Source organism: Callithrix jacchus, chromosome 9, assembly GCF_049354715.1.
Source record: "Callithrix jacchus isolate 240 chromosome 9, calJac240_pri, whole genome shotgun sequence".
NCBI lineage: Eukaryota > Metazoa > Chordata > Mammalia > Primates > Cebidae > Callithrix > Callithrix jacchus.
This window is the reverse complement of record NC_133510.1, coordinates 87,790,694-87,817,038: the sequence shown is the minus strand read 5'-3', so window position 1 is coordinate 87,817,038 and position 26,345 is coordinate 87,790,694. Positions and strand designations below refer to the sequence as shown.

The 26,345-nt window shown below is 33.6% G+C and overlaps 1 protein-coding gene across 15 annotated transcripts in view; it reads right to left on the bottom strand.

Moving 5' to 3' along the window:
- LRRIQ1 (leucine rich repeats and IQ motif containing 1) overlaps positions 1-26,345 on the bottom strand; it is a 208,868-nt gene that overhangs the window by 141,957 nt on the left and 40,566 nt on the right. For all 15 annotated transcript variants that reach the window (XR_004728920.3, XR_004728921.3, XR_004728924.3 and 12 more), the window contains 4 exons: positions 12,041-12,234; positions 11,590-11,717; positions 6,597-6,670; positions 3,531-3,624 (listed from right to left, as the gene is read on the bottom strand). Coding sequence is in view for 11 of the 15 variants with exons in the window: in XM_035257158.3 (XP_035113049.3) it covers positions 3,531-3,624; positions 6,597-6,670; positions 11,590-11,717; positions 12,041-12,234 (490 nt within the window). In the remaining 4 variants the exon portion in view is untranslated. The remainder of the gene's footprint in view (positions 1-3,530; positions 3,625-6,596; positions 6,671-11,589; positions 11,718-12,040; positions 12,235-26,345) is intronic.

Genomic DNA, 26,345 nt, shown 5'->3' with positions numbered 1-26,345 from the left:
TATTCCCATCAAGCTACCAATGACCTTCTTCACAGAACTGAAAAAAAACCACCTTAAACTTCATATGGAACCAAAAGAGAGCCTGCATAGCCAAGTCAATTCTAAGCAAAAAGAACAAAGTGGGAGGCATCACACTACCGGACTTCAAACCATACTACAAGGCTACAATAATCAAAACAGCATGGTATTGGTACCAAAACAGAGATATAGACCAATGGAACAGAACAGAGGCCTCTGAGGCAACACAACATATCTACAACCATTCGATCTTTGACAAACCTGACAAAAACAAGCAATGGGGAAAGACTTCCCTGTTTAATAAATGGTGTTGGGAAAACTGGCTAGCCATGTGCAGAAAGCAGAAACTGGACCCCATCCTGACACCTTACACTAAAATTAACTCTAGATAGATTAAAGACTTAAACATGAGACCTAACACCATAAAAACCCTAGAAGAAAATCTAGGTAAAACCAGTCAGGACATAGGCGTTGGCAAGGACTTCATGACCAAAACACCACACATTGGCAACCAAAGCCAAAATAGACAAATGGGACCTTATCAAACTCCACAGCTTCTGCATGGCAAAAGAAACAGTCATTAGAGTGAATCGGCAACCAACAGAATGGGAAAAAAATTTTGCAGTTTATCCATCTGACAAAGGGCTGATATCCAGAATTTACAAAGAACTCAAACAGATTTACAAGAAAAAAAAACAACAAGCCCATTCTAAAGTGGGCAAAGGATATGAACAGACACTTTACAAAAGAAGAAATACATGAGGCCAACAAACATATGAAAAAATGCTCATCCTCACTGGTCATTAGAGAAATGCAAATTAAAACTAGTTTGAGATACCATCTCACGCCAGTTAGAATGGCGATCATTAAAAAATCTGGAGACAACGGATGCTGGAGAGGATGTGGAGAAATAGGAACACTTTTACACTGTTGGTGGGAGTGTAAATTAGTTCAACCATTGTGGAAGACAGTGTGGCGATTGCTCAAGGACCTAGAAATAGAAATTCCATTTGACCCAGCAATCCCATTACTGGGTATATATCCAAAGGATTACAAATCATTCTACTATAAGGACACATGCACATGAATGTTCATTGCAGCACTGTTTACAATAGCAAAGACCTGGAACCAACCCAAATGCCCATTGATAATAAACTGGACAGGGAAAATGTGACACATATACACTATGGAATATTATGCAGCCATCAAAAACAATGAGTTCATGTCCTTTGTAGGGATATGGATGAACCTGGAAACCATCATTCTCAGCAAAATGACACAAGAACAGAAAATCAAACATTGCATGTTCTCACTCATAGACGGGTGTTGAACAATGAGAACACATGAACACAGGTAGGGGAGCACCACACACTGGGGTCTGTTGGGGGGAAATAGGGGTGGGGCAGTGGGGGGTGGGAGCTGGGGAGAGATACCATGGGGAGAAATGCCAGATATAGGTGACGGGGAGGAAGGCAGCAAATCACACTGCCACATGTGTACCTATGCAATTATCTTGCATGTTCTTCACGTGTACCCCAAAACCTAAAATGCAGTCAAAAAAAAAAGGAGAAAAGAAAAAGCCATCTAAGGTTATGGGAAAGAACCAACAGGAACTGAAGGCAAAACTATAAGAACTGACATACAAGATTACTTTCCACAGCCAAAGTTAAAGGGATACATACAAAACTGGGTACAGTGGCTCACACCCATAATCCCACCACTTTAGGAGGCTGAGGTGGGAGGATTTCTTGAGCCCAGGATTTCAAGATCAGCATGTCTCTGTATACAATACATCTAGAAAAATACTCAGAAAGTTGGCATCATAGTGGTAGGGCTAAATTAGCATTAGTCCAAGGATTTCTTTGGACCATTCTAACAGAACTAAAAAGCAAGCCTAGAAAGTATTTCACTAGTGCCAAGTAACTTAGCTGCTGCACACCAAATACAAAATGAAGGCTATTTAAAGTAATACAATGAAATTAAGCATTGGGAATATAAAACTCAAAATGTCCAGAATATAACCAATACTGATCAGGCATGCAATGAAGCAGAGGAATATGATCCAGAATCAGTGAAAAAAAATCAATGGAAGTAGACCTTCAAATGATAGAGATGAGGGAAAGAACACATAAGGATGTTAAAACAATACAGCCATTATTAATATTTTCCATATATTCAAGAAGGTTTTAGAAAACATGAGCATTCTTAGAAGATAAATTACAAATGTTTAAGAAATACATACATTTATATAGATGAAAAATATATTTGCAGTCAGAAATGAAAAATACTCTAGATGAGATCGAACACAGAGTAGATATTTAAACAGAAAATATCAGAGAATTTGAAGACATAGCAACAGAAACTATTCAGTGTGAGTAAGGCACAAAAAAGGGAAGAAAAGAATAAGAAGTAAAAGAAAACAATAGCAGCAACTTCTGGGATAATTCAAATGGTCTAATATTGTTGAAACAGGAGTCCTACTAGGAAAGAATAAGTAGTGAAAGCAAGAAGAAAACATCTGAAAAAAAACAGCCATAAATTTTCCAAGTTTTATGAAAATGGCAGATCCAAGAGAATTCATAAATCTCAAGTAAACTAAATGTAACGACACAAAAGCATATTATAATCAAATTGCTAAAAATAGTGATCCAGAGAAAATTTTTAAATCATCCATAGACAAAGAAAGAAAGACAAGAATGCCAGCAGACATTTCTCACCAGAAACAAGGAAAGCCATAGAGACTGGAGAGAGATTTTCACAATACTGGGGGAGGGACTTATTGCAAAAAAGGATGAGGTATTTTTTAAGATGATAAAAATGTTCAGTTTTTTACAAAATATTCATACTCATAAAAATGATAAAAATTATGATATGCAAGTTGTCACAAGATAGATAATTTTTGAAAAATGCTGGCGGTCATTTTGGGGGAAATGTTGTTAGTATATTATTAGAGGTGTACATGAGAGAACATTTTTTTCTATGAAACTATTAAAAATTAAAAAGTATTACTCTTGGTTTACAATAGGTATTAAGCTTTAGGTATTGCAATATTTCAATGAGGGACAATAATTTATACATGCTTATAACACAAAGTTTTTAACACACCAACCTTCTCTTTTAGGAAAATAATACAAAACCAAATTATTCTCAAAAATGAAATAATTTAAGTAGGAAGCTATGTAATTGAAATGACTGGCCAAAAAAATCCTCAACAAATATATTTTCTATAAATACAAAGAGCCCAAGTTAATATCACACTAAACTTATAACATAATGAATAGTTTACATTATAATTTTAATTTCAATTTTGTATTAATTCACATGTGCAAGAAAATTATTTTAGAATAAAAATATTTTTAAAACTACTTTTACAAAACTTTTGGTTTAAAATAACTTTAAGTTTTTAATTAACTTTTCCCAGGTAATTGTTATTCATAGGACAATTTTTATTAAATTGTCTTTTCTGCAACTATAATAAAGGATATTCATGGGGTGCAACAATGCTTCTTTACCTCCAGTTTGTTTCCTGAAGAAGTGGGTTTCCAGTAAGAGACAATTCACGGAGAAAATAGCATGCATCAAACCACTTTATGGCACTTGTAACATCTACAGAAAATAAATAACATCATTTGGAAAGGTATCAAAGATTTAGAACAAATATCATACATCTATGACCATTGTATTTACTGGTTAGCTATTAAAGAAAAGCAGTATTTTATTTCTTCTGCAGAATACTATATGCTTTTTAAAGATGACCATATTAAGTTAAGAACATAGACTATTGTCAGCATTTATGTTTCTACCATTCAGTAGCTGTGTGACCTTTATAGAAATCTGCTTCACAATTCAGGTTCATATCTGTCTCACGGGGTGAGGATTAAATGAGATAAAAATCTGAAGAAGTGAAATGTAATAGTTAAGTGGTAAAATTAAATATATACCTAAATAGAATTACATGAACCTTTTTACCTTTAAAAAAGTAAATACAGGCCGGGAGCATGGCTCATGCCTGTAAACCCAGCACTCTGGAAGGCCGAGGAGGGCAGATCACTTGAGGTTGGGAGTTCGAGACTAGCCTGACCAACCTGTTGAAACCCCGTCTCCACTAAGAATACAAAATTAGCTGGATGTGGTGGCACATGCCTGTAATCCCAGCTACTCAGAAAGCTGAGGAAGGAGAATCACTTGAACCCAGGAGGTGGAGGTTGCAGTGAGCTGAGATTGCGCCGTTGCACTTTAGCCTGGGCAACAAGAGCAAAACTCCATCTCAAAACAAGAAAAAAAAAAAAAGAGCAATATAACAGATAAATCTGGGGTACATTACAGGGAAATTTACATTGAATTGTTTTCCCACAGAAAATAACCATAAAACTAAACTATCTATCTATCCATCCATCTAATGCACTTGTTTTCAAGCCTTACTCAGAGAAGGAAAATACACAGGTGAGCTTGCAATCACTCTATAATCACAGTGGTTTTTTACACAAATTCACAAAGTGGAGCCCAACCAGAGGCTGTTTTGCTGAGATGAAGAGGCAAAGATTAAAACTGAGGCTGAAATTCGTGGGGAGAAGTACAGAGAAGCTGTATTTGTGTATGTTGGGGAGGGAGCAGGAAGAAGTCCATATGGGGATCTACCACAGATCCTTGGAAAAGTACTAGGTGTTACACAGGCAGGAAAAGGCTCTGCATAATATACCAGAGATCATCTGCCCTAGGGATAAAAGCTGAAAGTTGATACTAAAGTTCATACAGCAATGCAAGATATTGGAGTTGCAGCCCAGCCAACAGGAGACCTAATTGAGCATCTCAGAGATTTGGCTAGAATCCAGGATTATGCATCAGGCTTGAAGGCTATGTCCTGGGGTAGGGGGATGCACTAAGAGTTGAAAACTAAAATGACCTGTTTTAAATAGAACAAAACTAAACCCAGCGGGAACAAAATTATTCATCATTAACTTAACTTTCTGCAAGAAAAGTTAACATCCTTTAATGGAAGACAGCAACACCCTGACTTAATGAAATATCTACAATGTTCCATGTAGAATTACCCACAATGTTCAACATATAATTAAAATTTACTAGACATCCAAATAGATAGAAAAAAAACCCATAGTTACGAGAAAAACAATTAATGAAAACACATCCCAAAGAAAAACCAAATGTAAAGCAATGTTTGCACAATGATGGCAAAGTAATTCAATTATGAAAAAAAGCTTGCTCGATCAGTGTGGCTTGAACAACTGGATATACATATAAAAAATAATGAACTCAACCTCTACTTCACACCATACATAAAAAGTAATCTGACATGGATCATAGGCCTAACAATAAAAACGAAAAGCACAAAAGCTTCTAGAATAAAGCATAGAGAATTATCTTCTCAATCTGGAAATGAAAAACTTATTACAAAGGACACACAAAAATAACCATAAAATTAAAAATATCTATTCATATAAATATACCATTTACAAAATTGATAGCTAAAATAGGGGCTATAAGAAAATATTTATAAGACGATGTCCAGAATATGTAAATAGTTTTGTAAATCAGTAAGAAAAATAAAAATAATGAAATTTTCAATATGGATAAACACTTGAATAGACACAACAAAAAAAAGGATGCAAAAATCACCAATAAACACTTGTAAAGAGGTTCAACATCTTTATTCATCAAGTCAATGCAAACTACAACCACAATTAGATAACATAGTAAATTGTTAAACACTCTCAGGAATGGAGCAATTATAACTCTCAATCCTGGTGGGGTTGTAAAAGGTTCCAACTACTTTAGAAAATAATATGTCAGTTTCTTTAAGAGTTATACCTGCTCTATTATTCAACAATTACACTTTTACACATTTACCCAAGAGAACAGAAAACTAATGTCTGCAAAAATATTCATACAAGAACATAGGAACTTTGTATTCATAAGCCTCAAACCAGAAACAATCAAAGGGGAATGGGGAAACAAATTGTGATAAATTCATACAATAAATTACACTTCAGAAAAATAAATCCATTAATAAATATATAAAGTAGTGGAATGTAAAATGAATATCACACAGAGGAAACTATGGAAAAAAGGAATGTACTGTTTGATCCTATTAATATAAAAACAAAATTAATCTGTGGTGACAAATTCAGACTGTGGCTGCCTCTAGGAATGGACTGACTGGGATTGGGAATGGGACTGAGAAAATTTTGAGGAAAGGAAGGAGTTAGTCAATTCAAGTCATGATTCTTTAATAAACTTTTAATGGGTGACTGCTCTATACCTGTTAGAAAGGTACACTGTTTACTCATCCTCACTAGGCTATTCATTTTATAAGTAAAAGGTATATGACTTTTAAACAAAAACATAATTTGACTTAGGCTAGGCCTACCAGAAAGATATGGAAATAATATAACTGTAAAACAAAATTTCAAGTGAATTATTTCAGCAGCTTTATTTTACAGGTTTATTAGATGTAAATGCTAGTAACATGCATTTAAAACAACCCCTTATCATATTTGAAACAGAAAGTCAAAAGTCTATTATTTAAAGTATATATGTATAGTATATGATGCTAAACTTACCAGAAAGACAATTGTGGCTGACATCTAGTTTTTCCAATGAAACAAAATGAAAAAGTGGTACAATTTTTGTTAAACTGAAAACAAAAACATAAACATCATCAAAATTCTAAATTGGAATGTCCTTAATGTTACCATTCTAACTATGTAACAATACATTTATATAATACAATGATATAATTAAATACACTTTATGCAATTTTATATATACAATTATAATTGTACAATACAATTATAGCATCTGCTAACAGTGCTTTTAAAAAATGCAGTATTTAGAAACTTCTAAGTATTTATGATGGAAGATTTCTATTCATTTTTTAAAAGAAATTGTGAGATTACTATTTTCAATCACAAAAATCATGGACTTTGACGTGTATTTGCCATTTAAGTAAGAATAAGTGTGTTTTTGTTCCAATCATGTTGTTTTGTATTCATATAAGGCCAAATTCACAAAGAATTTATGTAATTTTGTTTTCCTGCCTGAAACACCTAAACTAAACCTTTAAGGTAGAAACTAAAGATCACTTATTACCACTTTTCAACAGGAGAACTGACTAGTCACTAGTTTTATTTTCAAATTTTTTTCCTTACTAATTGAAAGTATTATAGTACTGTAAGTATCCAAAATTAAACTGGACTTACTTTTAAATTGGAAATATACTCAATATATTAAAAAATGAGTCTAAGAACAGAATAATAGAAAATGTTTTATCTCAATAGAATGGACTTAAACTTAGCCAAAATACATTGATATTTAAAATTAATTATGCATATTAAATCTAATAATAAATCTTCCTCCTACATTTAAAGGTTTTTATAGTTTTCTAAGTTATAATTGTTATTAAAAACCCATATTCAAACAAAAACTGATATTCAAAATACTCATGTCATTGGAAACAAAAGCTATACAGGGTAAATTAACTCGTTTGATTTGCATTGCAACTAGGAATAGTCTACACTTACTCTGTAACATAATATTACATTACCTGTAGCTTAGCTATTCGGAAATTAAAATTGAGCCAGCTCATCTGAATCTTTAAGCAAGATAAAAACTCCTTTGTAAAACATATATGCATATGTCACAATTAGAAAAGTCTTCTGAATTAATCCCCACTATAAAATGTCGGAATTCCATAACTGTTCTAAATATCCTTTGGCTCTGATACAAAATAAGTATGTACTAATTTTCACTTTTATTGCTTTTGTGTTTTTTATTTTCTCTTTCCAGTTGTCTTGAAAGGATCCTTTACCTCTTTATTTCTACAAATTCTCTGCCATAGAAAACACCACCACCGCCACCAACAAAATCTTTTTATATTCTCAGATAAGAAGCTCACGAAGTTAACACTGTAACTGGAAGCATCATGGGGTCTGGCAGAAGATTAACCCTTGTATTGACCTTCACTGCTCTCTTGTACTATCCCTTTCTGCATTAGCAGAGAGAAAGAAGGTATTCTACTGATGAAAAAGTAGATTATATAATGAAGCTGGGAGAAGATCTCTCTAAATGTTGTCAATCCTAAATATGCAATACTACCATTCATATTAAATGTATAAGATGTCACTTCTTAATAGCAGTGTCCAGGATCCAAGGTAATAAAAGTGAGAAAATATTGGCCATTACATACTCTGAATTATTTGTACATATACTCCATAAGAGTGAAATTTACTGAAATCTCACATGGATATTGAAGAAAAGAAAGAAAAAAAGCTCAAGGGAAGGCAAAAGAGGTGGAGACAGATGGAGGGATAGAGGAACTTCAAGCTTTCTCTATACATAATTAGTGAGTGTATATATATATATATATATATATATATACACACACACACATATAATCTTGCAATAATTATAATTTATATATATAAATTATTTAATAAAAATGAAATATTAATGAATTTACTTATTAGGAATATTTTTTTCTGCTCTACCTTCAATGTATTTCTAATATTAACTCTTCACCCTTTTAGTGAAAGGATTTTGAAATATTGGTAGTAATGACATATTAAACCCTTCAGAATACAGTTTTTCTTTTCTTTCTTCAGAATATCTCATGTTTTTAGCCAACAAGTTATATGGTAATGTATAGGTTACAAAAAGATCTCAAATGAAAATAACTAATAAAGTTTTTAGAATTAAAAATCAATAAATCTTTCAAAAATAAGTCAAAGAAATATCTGCTTTGACAAAACCTTTTTGTAATATTGAAATTAATATTTTCAGATAACCATGCTGTTAAAATCATGTTTGTTTTCTTCTTCTGAAATTTTAATCAAGAAAACTGGCTACTCATTCACTTTTGTAACTATTCATTAGGATGGTAGAAACTTAATAGTATAATCCTTCTTTTAAAAAAAAAATACCTCTAGAACTTTTCCTTTTACTGACATTCTGTGTATATTTTTTTCCAAGAAAATTCAAACCAGAAAGACAAAAGACATTAGTGAAAACCTAATACCATTTGACCTTGTCACATTAGCCCTGGGCATTAAAAAGATATAAATTTCAAAGACGACAAAAAGCAAAAGATTTGTACAGTGAACAGCCAATGGGTAATAGTTTCCACTTTCTGCTCCTACTTAGAGTCTCACTGGAAGTAAAAAGGCTTATAAAGCAAGAGAGTCATCTAGTTAAAACTCCGCTGAGTGAAACTTAAAACAGTCACATGTCTTCATGAAAATTTAAAACAGAAGTCAGGATGAAACAATTATTTCAAACAATATGTACTAAGTATCATTCTTTATATGTATTCCATTTTTTGGGGAAAAAGGCATTTTGACACATAATGTATTCCTTGTGATGAAAATATCAAAAATTAAAGGAAATGATATATAATTTAAAATTCCTACAGAACACAAATTCAAATATCACATTTTAAAAATTCTTCTCCTTTTCCTCTTTGATCATCATTAAAATTCCATAAAATAGGTAAGGTAGGCATTATCACTTTTACATGTGAGAAAAAAACTGAAGCTCAGATAGTGAGGGCAGAGTCGCTCAACATCCACTGTTCAAGTTATAGGTTCAATATTCAAACACAGATTTGCTGACTCTGAGTTTTATCAAACCTAATACAGGTCTAAAAATGTCAATTAACATGTAAGAGCATAATTTAAAATAGATAATTCCCAGAATTAATGAAAATAAACTTGTGAAATAGCCTAAGGTTGAAGACTATTTTTACACTATGATATTACAAAATCATCTAAGTATTCTACATGTCCATTGCTATCAATGACATTTCCCTGATGCTCTTGGACCTTCTCCCTTCATCCTCTCAAAAATGGTAGAAGGTTAAATGTACAAAGAGCTTTGAGAGACCCAGAAGAAATATATTCCAATATCAGTGATAGTATTATTTAAAATTTCAAAATCACATAGATTATGTAATAATTTTACTTTTTGGTGTAGATGAGTTTAAAAAATTAAGTTCTTTTATGCCAAAATGCTCTGTGAGGGTAAGGACATATATTACTTATTTTTCTGTCCCCCAAATTGTAAACCCTATCTCAATACTCAAAGATTTTAAGATTAGGCAAAGAAAATTATAAATAGAAAACATTTGGATGAATCATTCTAATTATCATGATCAATTCTTAAAAAGATTTAATTCTCTATATGTGTCATTTTATCAGTTCAATATGCATAAGTCATATCATACTGATAGAGCAAAAGTCTATCAGCTAGTATTAAATTTAATTTTTAGAAATAGACCGTCTTTGATAATTTAAATTGCCTAAAGAAATTAAAGTCATTGTCAAAAACTTTTATTGATTTTCTTTAAAATCTCTTTAAATATTTTATTCTCTCATTAATGTGGCTTGAGATTCACTTTTATGAAATATGTTAGGTATGTCTATTCCTCAATGCCTTATTGCATATGTCCAAAACATAGCTGAATATTTCATTTTGAAAGTTTATTTCTTACCTGGAAAATATTCTGAAAAGATCCAATGAGTTTGTGAATGGCCTAAATTACTTACAAAGTATTATCTGATGGTGCTGGCTCTGGGAACAAATGTCCTATTAAACTCAAGCCAAATTTTAAATTTTAGATTGGATTAAAATAATTTGATGAGATTTTGAATACAGATTTTGTTTTCAATGCCAAAGTTTAATCGATGAAAGCTAAGTCATTTAGTATATACCTGCTTAAAAGATGAACACTATTGTGGAAGAGATTGAGAGATGATTTTATATGTTTTGGGGGAAAATAGGTATATATGTAAAAATTATATTGTCCTTATTCATGTGTTCTGTGAGCACTGTATAACTTAAAAAAAACAATTTCTTGTTAAAGGTGATCTCATTCCCCTACTCCTTGTGCCTTTGATGAAGAATTAATTATATTAGAATGAATAGATTTCAATGAAATATTAAGCAGAAGAGAAATACACATATTGTGCTCCTGTTTTGGTTTAGCCAGTTATTCTCAGCAAAGATCCAGATGTCCGGTGGTCTCAAATAGATCTCTGAAGCAGGTACCCATTTCAATTTAATGTTAAGGTATTTTTTTAAGTGTTACTTTATATCCTTAGGGAAATCAAATTTAAATTCATCCTAATAGTTACAAAAAGACATGCAAGTTGAGAGCAGATTAAAAATTGTCCTTCCAGGACTTAATAAGTACCATTTGAGAAAATGAGACATCCTTCTGAATTAAATTAACTACCTCCTGTATTTTCCAAGGACTATGCTCTTTATAAACATAAACAAACAAATCTGCCCTGAGAGATTTCTACAAGTACATCTTTGAGAAGAAGGAAAATTAGAAAGATAAATGGACAATTAAAATTCAACTAAAATTTTAGGGTATGCCAAGAAATCATTTTAATTTTTTAAAATTTTATATTATCTTTATAATTTATATACTGATTTATTTTGATGTGCTCTCATTGAATTATTAGAGAATCCTAACTTTTATTGTAGTTTATAAACATCGCATATTTATTTTAAACCATCGTTCACTGGATTTATTTCTTAAGTAAAGTATTTTACCTGTTTTGAGAGATAGTAAGATTCTGTAGTAAAGGCAGCCAGTATGAAGAGAATGCTTCCACAGTTGAAATGTTGTTATCATCCAAGTACAATTCTCTTAGTAAAACAAGATTCTCCAAGGATGGAAGCTATATTTAAATTTGGTTCATAAGTTTATATTAAGCAAAATATTTTATCATTTAGCCCAATTAAAAAATATAAAGCCTTCTAAAACTAACAACAAATTCATTCTGAATAAACTGCATATCATAAAGTATAATAGACTTTTACAACACGAATAAAATTTCAATTAATTAACTTTATAATATTTAATATTCTTAATAAAGGTTACTTCATAGTGAGAAATAAAATAAAAAAATTACTCAAAATTGCATTTAAAATGTGATTGGCATTTCTATCAAAAGAAAACTGTTGCATTAATCATAGAAATCAATTAATTCAAAGCAATTACCTCACTCAGATAATTTCCCTGTAACTTCAATATTTGGAGCAATCCACAATTTTCAATGCCCTCAACATCAGTAAGATGATTATAGGAGCAATCTAGGTATACAATGGTAGGTGTATCACAAAGACCTTTTGTACTAATTAACTGATTATGGTCCAAAATTAGTTGTTGAAGATTTTTCAAAGATTCTAAAACACCTACAAGAAAAAAGTTGTAAGATTACCTATGTCATACAGTTTTCCAGACTTTAGAGGAATTTTTCCTTTTTTTTCACCAAATAATAGCAACTTTGCATTTCTCATTATCATTAATTACAAGTGAGGACTCAGTCCAAATTCCTGGTGAAATATATCTTGTAAACTATGTTACTATTTAAACTGGCATCTTGGTGACATATTTTTGAATGACAAAATTCTCTACCGATTGAAAATTGCACAGAGTACTAAAAGGCATACTCTGGGAATGAATGCTTTATATTCAAATAAGAATGGAACAAGGGATAAACACAAGGACTTGTTTCTTAAAAGAATAGTTTTCAATTCCTTCCAGAGCCTTTGATTTTTGAATCCTTGCTTTAAGTTGTATGCATAACATCAGAATGCCATTTTTCCTACTATGTAAATACCTAACTTAGATTCCCAAATGAAGTATGTACAATCATATCAGAATGAATGAATTAGTAGCATATTCTTCAGGTATTTCAATATTGTCATAATTTTTGACCAGAGAAACTTAAAATCAGTAGAATACTATCTAAAAAATATTAGATGAGCCTTAGAAGCTATAACTCAGTGGTCACAAGGAAAAAAACTGAGAAGGTTGTTTAAATCAGCCATCAGGAATTAGCATGAGAAAAATATGCTGAACAAGTCTGTAAAAGTTTCATGGAAGATATTACAAATCTAGAAAATGTTCTTTAAATTAGATACTAGATTATTCATCTTTTCTGTGGGTGTTACTCTGTCAGTCAAATCAAGCAATTCTAGAAACTGGATATAAAGTTTAAGGTCTTAAGTAAGCACTGGTAAGCAGAATGTCTTCAGTGAAAACTGTGTACACATAAGTCCCTGAGGTTACATTTTGGAGAAATGTGCTTCATTCCGTTTTTCTTGTCAAATTCCTACGAAGTAGTTTTATTCAATTAAATGTTGACACAAACATGAGTTTTTGTTTAATCAAAAAAGGCTATTTGATAATAAATTGAAATAAATAATCTTCAAAATTAATATTATGTCTAAAAATTGGTATCTGGAATTTATGAAATATATTTATCCTGGGGGAATTTAGAACATCTAACCCAAGATTTATTTTGCTTATGTATAAATTCACAAAATAAAAGGGTGAACGGTCTGCTTTTAATAAATAAAAGAATGAATATTATGAAATCTTGTAAGAAAATTTAATTCAGCATATATTTAAAAATTCAGATAATGCAATAGGATAATGGGTACACTATAAACTATTTCACAAAGATATATTTCAAGATATATCTTAAATAAATTTCAAGATGACAGTATCTCTAACGGTTTGAGTGAAATAAAGTAACTTAATGCTATAACTTCTTATAAAATGTTTTATGCGACAAAGTAAATTTTCCTATAATGACAAATAAATCATGTAATATCAAATAAAGCAGGAAAATGTTTAATAGGTTCATAGAAGAAAAAACAAACAAATCCAAATTCAGGCTGTACTCTTACATTTTTATATTTTGAATCTATGATTGATGTAAATAATATTTTCCTATAATGTAAAATAGCAATATGGCTCAGAGAAAATTGCTATCTATTATTATCTGGGAATACATTTTTCTGCCTTATCAAATATTTGACTGAGTTAAAATAACAGACCAATTTTTTTATTATAAATGTCAATGGATTAGAAATAGTGTATTATATATTGTATCAAATACATATTGGCTGTCATGTAATGGAAGGTCTGCTAAAACAGAAAATGTATTGAAATTTTATAAGCTTTACAATCATTTCTGATGAGCCTTAATTAATCCACTGAAGCAGATAGCCCAGGGAAAAGAAAATACCAGTTAATACAGATTAGTAGTTGTATAGAATGAAATGTCCTTTATTAAATATTTAAATGTCTTAAGCAATGTACTTTCATAGGCTTAATGTTTTTTTAACCATATACATAGTTCTTAAGTTTTCCAGAACTAATCTGATATAGAGATTTCTATTAACTCATTTGAAATGGGGAATATATTTGTGAGACTTTTCAAGGGTTATCCAAGAAGAGAACCAAGAATGAAACATTAGGTTACATAATGAGGAAAGGTGCAGGATTTGGCAAGGAAAGCTGAAAGAAGAAAGCAGATAAAGCAGGAGAACAACTGGGAGAAGAAGCGAGGAAAAGGCAAACAGAATTCTGCAATGAAGAAAGTGGTAAGTAAGAATAAATATAAAATAGTATACAATTATAAAATTGTATTATGAAAGGCATTTTTATTTATACTAAATTACATACAGTCCGCAGTATCAGGTATAGTTCACAAAGCAATCAGAAGAGGTCAGTGTTTTGACAGTGATGAAACAGCTTACTAGAGGCCTTAATGGTGTAATCAGGATGAAAACCACAGTGCAGAGGAAGTGGAGACAATAATTGTAGACTACTTTTTATATTTTTTATAATGAAGAGAAGGTTCTCCAAAGCCTTGAAGATGGCCTACATGATCCTCCATGATCTCCCTCTCACAATCTCACTGAACTCATCCTCTACTACTGCCTCCTTTTCTTAGTTCATTCTAACTTGCAGGTCTCCTTGGTTTTCCTCACACATGCTACATGTGCTTCCACCTTAGGGCTGTACATGTCAAAAACAACCATCAGTGTGTCACATATTAGTCTAGAAGGAATTAATAAGAATTATCTGCTAATATCAAATTTTTAAAGACATCATAATTTTCAATCAATGTACAAGGAAGGTACAATGAACCTATTCAACATTCTTTTACAGATTCTAATCTGGTGGAATAACCATGATTTCAAGCCTCAGAATATTAAGTAATATTTTACCTAGTATTTCTACTTTTATGAATCTACTACATACTGATACATCAATATAAATGAATATATAATTCATGTTCTTTCCTGTATTATTTAAATGCCAAAAACGGAGACAAATTAAATGTCCATCAGTAAGGGAACAATTAAATTGTGGAGTATATCTAAAATGAATATTTATAGTCTTCAATGTGTAGCAGCACTAAAATGGAAGAGTGTCCATGATATACTACTATATGTAAAACCTAAGTTGCATACATAGGCTTTTAGCTATTGAGTAAACCTAAATTTAAATATATACATGAATCTTAACCTAAATCTACACATCTGTCATTGTATTGCATAGGACAAGGTCTAGAACAATTCACAAGCAATTGTTAACAGTGGTCACTCCTACAAAATGAGAGAAACGAGGAAAGCAGAAAGATAAAATTTCACCACTTATTCTGTACACTTCTCTTTTTTAATATTTTTAAAATGAGAATTAACTTCTTGTATAGTGTTTTTTTTTTTAAAACAGTATATTTGGGGAAAGGATCAGTATTGAAAAGAACTGTTATTTTGTATTGAATTCTGACCACTACCACCACCACCACCAATAGCAGCAAAACATGGTTATTGAACTGAACTATCCAAAAATTTAGGAAAACCTGATGCTATTCTCTATCACATGATTTTGTTATATAGCCAAAATGGGAGAACCCTCTACAAAGAAAAGTATATAGATTTTAAGATGAAAGATTTAAAGAAAATTCAGCAAAAATATTTTTTAAAAGATTTAGTTTAGCCTCTAAAACACTAGTCTAACTATCACAGTGAGAAGAGACGTGCATTTAAGAAAGGCAAATTTTTATTATATAATTTAAGTCAACCTAGTCTTTTCTTAAAAAGGAAATTATCTAAAATATGTGAAACTGAGGTCTGTTAACTATTTGAGTGAGCTTGGAAGTAAATTTTTGATTCTTTTTGAGCCTTAAGAATATGACAGTCCTGGCTGATAGTTACAAAATGAAACCTCACAAGAGACCCTGAGCCAGAACCACACAGCTAACTAAGGCATTCCCAGATTTCTCTCAGAAAATGCGAGGTAATAAATATTTGTTACTTAGGTTTGGGGTAATTTGCTTGACAGCAATATATGAGGAAAACAATATGTGTTCTCTGTTCTGAAAAAAAACGTAACTGAAGAAAGACAAAATGTTGAAAATACTTTGGGCTATAGAAGGACATTTTTAAAAATTTAATATGATTCGAGTCCAAAGATATTAAAACAGCAGATGTAGGTAAGCAAATGTACCAAGGTAACAGCATGACAGAGCTAATAAATAATTTAGAAACAACATATATGCAACAGAGAGCTAAAAATTGAGTTGTCCACAAAGAGGAGATAATCACACTGGGAATTAAGAGTGAAGAAGCAGACAAAGAAAAGATGTAGGTTAAATCAACTAAATAATAACATGCATGAATGAAAGACAAATACAACCAAAATATGAATCACCTATAACTAAAAAATAAAATCAAACCAAAAAGTTTTCCAACTATGTATAAATCAAAATATTACAGGAACAAATAAAAAATTTAATCCATAGTTTGAAAAGTATATTGCTTTCCAAAGAAAACTTTTATGAATGTGTGGACAATAAAATGTTTATTGATTAAATTACTATTTAAGGACAAAGAAAATAGTACTTGAATATAAAGAAAGAAATCAGTCATGAGGAGAGAAATATTCAGTTAGCCTCGAGAATTACCACAGCAACACACAATACTATTTATGCAATGTAGCAATGACCAAGTACCAAGTGAAAGTGTGACCTAAAAATAGAGTGCACAGCGACATTCTCATTCAGGTATAAAGGCAACTGACAGATACTCTCAAACATGAAAGAATTCCAAAAATATGGCATCCATTAGACCACATTTGGAAAATGAGCTCTTTTATAAAGAGCTCAACTACACTACATAATTCAGACAAGAAAGAAATGAAAAGGCCAGTTATCATACTGACTCAGTTCCATACAGATCTAATGCTGCTATAGGTCAGAGCTAGAGTTAAATCCACATAGCACAGTGACCCTGCCCTGCTGAAACATTTCACCAAAACCCAAAGCCTTCTGTAAACCCAACCCCCACAGGCCTGTGATATTCCCTTGGGGTCCCTCCACCTAAGTGCGCTGCCTGCCACTGCCTGAGAGCATGGCTTCGGACCTAGGGACCATGCTTTATCCCCAATTACAATCAGCACCTGAAGTCTGGGCTAGCCTGACTCCAGTACAGCCTCTTCAGGACTCATAAGCATTGTTCAGAGGGCTATCTAGAGGCTTTGGAATGGAGGAGTCCAACTCCTATGGCACCTGACCACTTCCCCCAGGGTCTGATGTCAGGCAACACAACCAGTCAAGACCACCACAACCAACACTCACTGTCATGGGCCCAAAGGTAGACCCCTCATTTTAGAAGAAGTGAAAGGCTGACACACTGGAGAACAGGTGAGCAATAAAGCTGTCTGTATCAGGCTGAGTGATGATGTTATGCTCTGAAACCATACCAATGGAGAGTTACAAAACAGATGTTTCTCATGATACTCAATCACCTGATACTGCTTCTCCATGAGGGCTCCACCTCTGCTGCAATCTTCTGCCTGGATATCTAGGCATTTCCACACATCCTCTGAAATCTAAGTGGAGGTTCCCAAACCTCAATTCATGGTTTCTGTGCTACTACAGGCCCAACACCACATGTAAGCCACCAAGGCTGGGGACTTGCACTCTGAAGCACCAGCCTAAGCTGTATGTTGGTCCCTTTTAGCCATGGCTGGGACAAGGGTATCAAGTCCCAAGTCTGCACAAAGCAGTGAGGCCCTTCGGCCTGGCCCACAAAACCATTTTTCCCTTCTAGGCCTCGAGGCCTGTGATAGGAAGGCCTTCCTTGAAGACCTCTGACATGCCCTGGAGATATTTTCCCTATTGAGTTGATAACATTTAGCTCCTTGTTAATTATGCAAATTTCTGCAGCTGGCTCAAATTTCTCCCCAGAAAATGGGTTTTTCTTTTCTATTGCATCTTCAGGCTGCGAGTTTTCCAATCTTTTATGCTCTGCTTCTTGAATAGTTTGCCACTTAGAAATTACTTCTACCAGATAACCCAAATCATTTCTCTGGATTTCAAAGTTCCACAGATCCTCAGGGCAGGGGGAAAAAGCTGTCAGTCTCTTTGCTAAAACAAGGCAGGAGTCACCTTTACTCCAGTTCCCAAAATGTTCCTCATCTCCATCTGAGACCACCTTAGCCTGGACTTCATTGTCCATAGCATTATAAGCATGTTGGTCAAAACCATTTAATAAGTCTCTAGGACGTTCTAAACTTTTCCACATCTTCCTGTCTTCTGACCCCTCCAAGTCTTTAGGAAGTTCCACACATTCCCACATTTTTCTTTCTTCTTCTGAGTCCTCAAAACTGTTCCAATCTGCATTTTACCCAGTTCTGAAGTTGCTTCCACATTTTCAGTTATCCTTACAGCAGCACCCAACTCCACCAGAACCAATTTTCTGTATTAATCCACTCTCATACTGCTACAAAGAACTGTGCGAGACTGGGTAAATTATAAAGGAAAGAGGTTTAATTGATCCACATTTCATCAGGGCTGTAGAAGTCTCATGAAACTTACAGTAATGGTAGAGGGGGGAGCAAAATAATCCTTCTTCACATGATGGCAGGAATGAGAATAGGAAGGAGAAGTGCTGAGCAAAAGGGGAAAAAACCCTTATAAAACCATCAGACCTCATGAGAACTCACTCACTATCATGAGAACAGCATGGAAGTAACTACCACCATGATTCAATTACCTCCCAACAGGTCCCTCCCATGATATGTGGGGATTATAGAAACTACAATTCAAGATAAGATTTTAGTGGGGCAACAGCCAAATTAAATCAACCACGATTAAATATCTGAATGTTGTGATACCATCGAAGGATCACTATGGCTCTTCAGCAAAAGTTCTTAGACAAAATGGAGGTTCAGAGATAACAGATGGATATTTCAAAGCTTGACTTGCAGGGAAGTCCACTGAGATCCAAGACAAGGTTGAAAATCAATGCAAAGAAACCTCTAAAGCAATAAAGAAAATAAAGGCAAATAAAAATTGTAAAAGCAAATCAATCAGAGATAATGAAACCGAAAAACTGCCTTAAGGATTTTCATTATACAATTGAAAACTTCATCAATAGAGTAGACCAAGGTGAACACAGAATTTTGGATATTGAAGACCAGTTATTCAAACTAACATAGTAAGAAAAAAATAAAGGGAAAAAAACTTTAAACAATGAATGAATTCTCCAGGAACTATGTCATTATGTAAAGCAAACAAACCAGTCATTTCCCACCTATAAATTATTTGAATTCCAGGGCAAGAAACAGAAAAAGAAAACAACCTAGAAAACATAGTTGAGGAAATAATTCAAGAAAATGTCCTGAATCTTGCTAGAGAGGTAGACATCTGGATCTAAGAAATCCAGAGGACAACTGCCAGATAATATAAAAAATAAATATCACCAAGGCATATGGTCAAAAAGTGAGGTCAAAAGTAAAGAAATAATCTTAAATGGATCTAGAACAAAAGGTCAGATCACATATAAAGGAAAACCCATCAGGCTAACAGCAGATATCTCAGCAGAAACCCTACAAACTTGAAGAGACTGGGGGACTATTTTCAGCATTCTCAAAGAAAAAAAAGAAACATCAAGAATTTCATATCCTGCCAAAATAAGCTTTATAAACAAAGAAGAAATAAAATTTATTTCAGACAAACAAAATTTAAGGAGATTCACAACCACTAGACCAGCCTTACAAGAGGTATTTAAGGGAAATCTAAACATGGAGATGAAATAACAACTGCTACCACCAAACCACAGCTATGTATATAGCCCACAGATGCTTTAAGGCAACTACACAAAAGAAACTACAGACTAACTAGCTAACACCTTCACAATAGGGTCAAAAGCTTACATATTAACACAAACCTTGAATGTAAACAGAATCAATGACTGATTATAGCTTTGCTCTGTGTCCCCATCCAAATCTCAATTCAACCTGAGATTTGGGTGGGGACACAGAGCTAAAGTATAATCAGTCATTAATTCTGAATGTTGAGGGAAGAACCTGGTGAGAGGTGACTAGTTCATGGGGGCATATATCCCCCATGCTGTTCTTGTGATAGTGAGTGAGTTCTCATAAGATCTGATAGTTTAAAAGTATGTGGCAGTTGCCCCCTCATAATCTCTTTTGCCATCATGTGAAAAAGGTTTCACTTTCCTTTGCCTTCCACCATGATTTTAAGTTGCCTAAGGCTTCTCAGTCACACTTCCTGTTAAGCCTGTAGAACTGTGAGTCAAATAAACCTCTTTTCTTCATAAATTTCCCAGTCTCAGATAGATATTTACAGCTGTGTCAGAATGAACTAATACAGACAATTGGAACCCAGAGTGAGGTACTGTTATAAAGATATCCAAAAATGTGGAAGCAGCTTTGGAACTGTGTAACGGGGAGAGTTTGGAGAGCTCAGAAGAAGACAGAAAGATGTCTTCCTAGAGACTTGTTGAGTGGCTTTGATCAAAATGCTAATAGTGATATGGACAATGAAGTCCAGTCTGAGGTGGTCTCAGATGGAGATGAGGAACTTGTTGGGAACTGGAGTAAAGGTCACACTTGCTATGCTTTAGCAAAGAAGCTGGAAGCATTTTGCCTCTGGCCTAGAGATTGGTGAAACTTTGAACTTGCGAGAGATGATTTAAGGTATGTGGCAGAAGAAATTTCTAAGCAACAAAGCACTCAACATGTGACTTGGCTGCTTCTAAAAGTATACACTTACATGAAGTGAACAAAGAGATTACCTGAAAGTGAAACATATTTAACAGGGAAGCACAGTATAAAAGTTTGAAAAATTTGTACCCAATGTAGTACAAAAGAAAAACCTATTTTCTTAAAAGAAACTCAAGCCTGCTGCAGAAATTTGTGAGAAACCATATGTTAATAGCGAAGACAATGAGGAAAATGTCTCCAAGGCATTTCAGAGACATTTGCAGCACCCCCTCCCATCACAAGGCCAAAGGCCAAGAAGAAAAATTATTTTGTAGGCCAGGCCCAGAATGTAGCTGCTCTGTGCAGCCTCAGGATATGGTTGTGCCTGAGCTGTTCCAGCTTCAATTGTGCCTAAAAGGGGCCTAGGTACACTTGGGGTCATGGCTTCAAGGGTACAAATCCCAAGCCTTGGCATCTTCCACGTGGTGTTTGGGCCTGTGGTTGTGCTGAAGGCAAGAGTTGAGGTTTGTGAGTCTCCACTTAGATTTCAGAGAATGTACGAAAATGCCCAAATATCCAAGAAGCAGTCTGCTGCACAGACAGAGCCCTCCTGCAGAACCTCTACTAAGGGAGTGTGGAGGGTAAATATAGGGTTGGAGATCCCACACAAATTCCCCATGGGGGCACTGCCTAGTGGAGCTGTGAGAAGAGGGCCACCATCTTCTAGCCCCCATAATGGTAGATCCACCAAAGGCTTGCACTGTGCACCTGGAAAAGCTGCAGACACTCAACATCAGCCCATGAATGCAGCTGGTAGGAAGCCTGTACCCTGCAAAGCCACAGACTTAAAGCTTCCCAAGGCCATGGGAGCACACATTTTGCATCAGCATGTCCTGGAAGTGAGACATGAAGTCAAAGATCATTTTAGAACTTTAAAGCTTAATGACTGCCCTATTGGATTTTGGACTTACATGGGGCCAGTAGCCCGTTTGTTTTGGCCAATTTTCCCTTTTGGAATGGGAACATTTATCCAATGGCTGTACCTCTCTTGTATCTTCTATATAACTAACTTGTTTTTTATTTTACAGGCTCATAGGCAGAAGGGCAGTGCCTTGTCTTAGATAAGACATTGTTCTTGAACTTCTGGATTAATACTGGAATGAGTTAACATATTGGGGGGCTGTTGAGAAGGCATGATTGTGTTTTAAAATGTGAGTAGGATATGGGATTCAGGAGATGCCAGTGGCAGAATTACATGGTTTGGCTGTGTCCCCAACCAATGTTAAATCTTATATTAAATTGTCATTCCCAATGTTGTGGGAGGGACCTGGTGAGAGGTGTTGAATCAGGGGGCAGATATTCCCATGCTGGTCTCATGATTATTATTGAGCTCTTATAAGATCTAATGGTTTAAAAGTGTGTAGCAGTTCCCCCCTTACTATCTCTCTCTCCTGCCGCCATATGAAGAAGGTGCTTATTTCCCTTTCAGCTTCTCTCACAATTTTAGTTTCCTGAGGCTTCCCAGTCATGCTTCCTCTTAAGCCTGAAGAATGGTGAATCAATTAAACCTCATTTTTCATATATTACCCAGTCTCAGGTAGTTCCTCATAGTAGTGTGAGAATAAACTAATACAATGCCCCTCTTAAAAGGCACAAATTGAGAAGCTGAATAAAAAACAAGGCCACCATCCATCTGTTGTCTTCAAGAGATCTTCTTCACATGTAATAAAACATACAGGCTCAAAGTAAAGGGTTCAAGAAAGGTCTGTCATGCCAGAGAAAACACAGAAGGGTAGGAGTTACTATGCATATATAAGATAAAATATGCTTTAAATCAACAACAGTCAAAAAGGACAAAGAAGGGCATTGCATTATAATAAAGGGTTTAATCCAACAAGATGACATAACTACCCTAAACACATACAGACCCAACATTGGAGCTCCTAGATTCATAAAAAGAGTACTTATAGATCTACAAAAAAACTTAACCACACAGTAATCGTGGAGGTCTTCAACTTCCCACGCATAGCATTAGACAGATCATCATTTAAGCAGAAAACCAACAAAGAAATTCTGGACTTAAATTTGACACTTGAGCAATTGGAACTAATAGACATCTACAGAATGCTCTATCCATAAACCACGGAGTATTCTTTCTTCTCCTCTATACACAGAACATATGCTAAGATCAAATTCATACTCAGCCATAAAGCATATCTGGATGAAATAAAATACACAGAAATCATACCAATCATACTTTCAGGCCACAGTAGAATAAAAATACAAATCAACACCAAGTTGGTCTCCCAAAACCCATACAATTACATGGAAATCAACTGGCTTCTGAATGACTGTTGGGTAAACAATGAAATTAAGGCAGAAATTTAACAGTGTTAAGAGGGAAGTTTATAGCACTAAATGCCTACATTGGGAAGTTACAAAAATCTCAAATTAACAATTTAACACATGTCTAGAGGAACTAAAAAACCATGAACAAACTAACCCCAAATGTAGTAGAACAAAAGAAATAACTAAAAGCAGAGCAGAATTGAACATAATTGAGTCCTAAAAATCCACACAAAGACTAAACAAAATTGAAAGCTCTTTCTTTACAAGGATAAACAAAATAAATAGATTACTAGCTAGATTAACAAGAAAAAATGAAAGAAAATCCAAATAAGTGACATGAGATATTACAGCCAATACCAGAGAAATTACAAAATATCCTCAGAGAGTATAACTAAGGGAAAATTAAAGATTAATATCTCACTATCGTAGGCTTGATTATAGCCATGAGCTGCCATACCTAACCTCATTTCATATTTAAAAAATTGAAATTGTGCTCGGCACAGTGGCTCATGCCTGTAATCCCAGCATTCTGGGAGGCTGAGGTGGGTAGAACATGAGGTCAGGAGTTCGAGACCACTCTGGCCAATATGGTGAAACTCCATCTCTGCTGAAAAACAACAAAAATTGCTGAGCCTGGTGACATGCGCCTGTAGTCTCAGCTACTCAGGAGGCTGAGGCAGGACAATCACTTGGACCTAGGAGACAGAGGTTGCAGTGAGCCAAGATTACACCACTACACTCCAGCCTGGGCAACAGAGGGAGACTTCATCACAAAAAAAATAAAAAATAAATAAAATAAAATCGACATTCTGTTTCAGTAGTGTTAAAATTCTGAATGCATTTCTCAAAAGCAGTACTAAAATTTTAAACATTTCTTTAATATTAAAATATAAAATCTATCCCTAAAACATATCAATTTACATAAACTCTACCAATCACAAGTATTATTAAATTTTATCTAATATTCAATTAAAAGTTATCTAATTATCTACTTGAACTTTTTCTAATTAAACTGTATCCTACCTACCCATATTTACATAGAAAAAGTAAGCATCATTGCCAAATTACAACATTCATTCCAAACAATTTCTTATTTTGATCAACATTTCTTCATATGCTATGTCTTCTTCATAGATGAATATATTTTATTTAGTGTTTTACATTTGTTCCTATTCAAAAATTATTGAATTTCTATTCATGTTTGCTATTTTTATTACAGTTTTATTTTCATAATAGTTTTATGTAATTTTTGTTTATAATTTTTTGAATAGGCATAGAATGTTATGTTAATAAATATAAACCAATTATATTCTCCACATTTTTACCAATATGAAAATCTATTTTTCCAAAAATAGTTTTGCCTTTACATAAAACTCATCAGAGACTAGTTTTACTAGTTTTAGCACTGTGTCATGTTGACTGAGAGACAGAAAATAATAGAATCTCTGCTTTCAAGTATCTCATATCTGATAAATTCAACTAGAAAAATATTTAATTACTGACATCTAAAAATACAATTTATTGTTAAGATAATTATAGCAGTGATTTTTTTCAATGCACAGAAAACAATCTGGAAGGCTCATACCTGCTGGCTATATCTGGATGGTATAATTATGGATTACTATCTTATTTTACAGTATAATTTTTAGACAATAAGCATGCATTAATTATGTAGATAAAAAGTTACTTAGAAAAAAATTAAAAATCCATTTTCAGAAACTGCTGGCCAGATAGCCTGATCATCCTTAACTCTGAAAATAACTAAAAATAGTCATTATTTTTAAAAATATTTCCAAATAAGCTGTTATGAAAGTAATGAATTCTCATTCAAAAATAAATATGGTAAGCAAAGAGAGAGAAGCAGACAGTAAAGCTATTTTTTAATGTGAGAAAAATTGTTAAATTGATGAATATGACATGCCATTTTTGCAGCCTTAGAACTTAAAGAAACAAAATTCAAAATCCACCTAAGGTGGACAGGTATAACTGACAATCCCACATAAAAATGGAACATCAATCAGCTATATGCTGCCGAAAGTTAAATCTCTTATCCCAAATCTCAATATTCAGTAGAGTGGGATCAAATCTTTTTAAAATAATAAACACAGGCGGGTAGATCATGAGGTCAAGAGATCGAGACCATCCTGGTCAACATGGTGAAACCCCTTCTCTACTAAAAATACAAAAAATTAGCTGGGCATGGTGGCGCGTGCCTGTAATCCCAGCTACTCAGGAGGCTGAGGCAGGAGAACTGCCTGAATCCAGGAGGCAGAGGTTGCGGTGAGCCAAGATTGCGCCATTGCACTCCAGCCTGGGTAACAAGAGTGAAACTCCATCTCAAAAATAAAAAAAAAAAAACTAGTAATAATAATAAACACAAGCTGACACTGCTATAGGTTTGTAGCTTAGATTTGCTCAGACAGTGATCAGAAAACCACTACCAGAAATGTACTAGAAATGACTGCAGATTGTTTGTGTCTCCAGCCACCTGAAAAATTCTTTATACAGGCAAAATGTTAATTCCAAATCTAAGAATAACCACACGCTTATGTTCCAGGGCAAATAAAAAGATGACAATAAACAAGAAAACCAAAACCAAACAGTGAAAGGCAAAATATACACAATCCAATACAGTATCATAAGAGTTAGCAGAAATAATAAAATGCACAGAAACAGAACCACATAGAAATCAGAAATAGCTGAAGTTTTAAAACTCAATGACCTGGATTAAGAGCAAGTTCAAAATTTTCAAGTGGAATATAGACATATACATATAAATTCTCTAGGGGCATCCAAGAGAGGTAGAGATATAGAATACAGGAAACAGGAAGGCTGGAGTCAAGGATCTAATATATATATATATCACATATATGTATATATATCACATATATATATCACACATAATGTTTCAGAAGGAGAAAACAAGATGAAAATATATATATTTGAAGAAATACTGGCAGACTAAAATAGATACAATAAAAAAGGAATCCACATATTCATGAATTGCAGTAAGTCCCAAGTAGGATGAATCAAAAAGAAATCCATGCCTAGCCACATCAATGTAAAGGTGCACAAAGGAAAGACAAAGAAAAAATATTTGAAGAAGACAGAAAATATCCTCAAAAGTCCAAAAATAACTGAT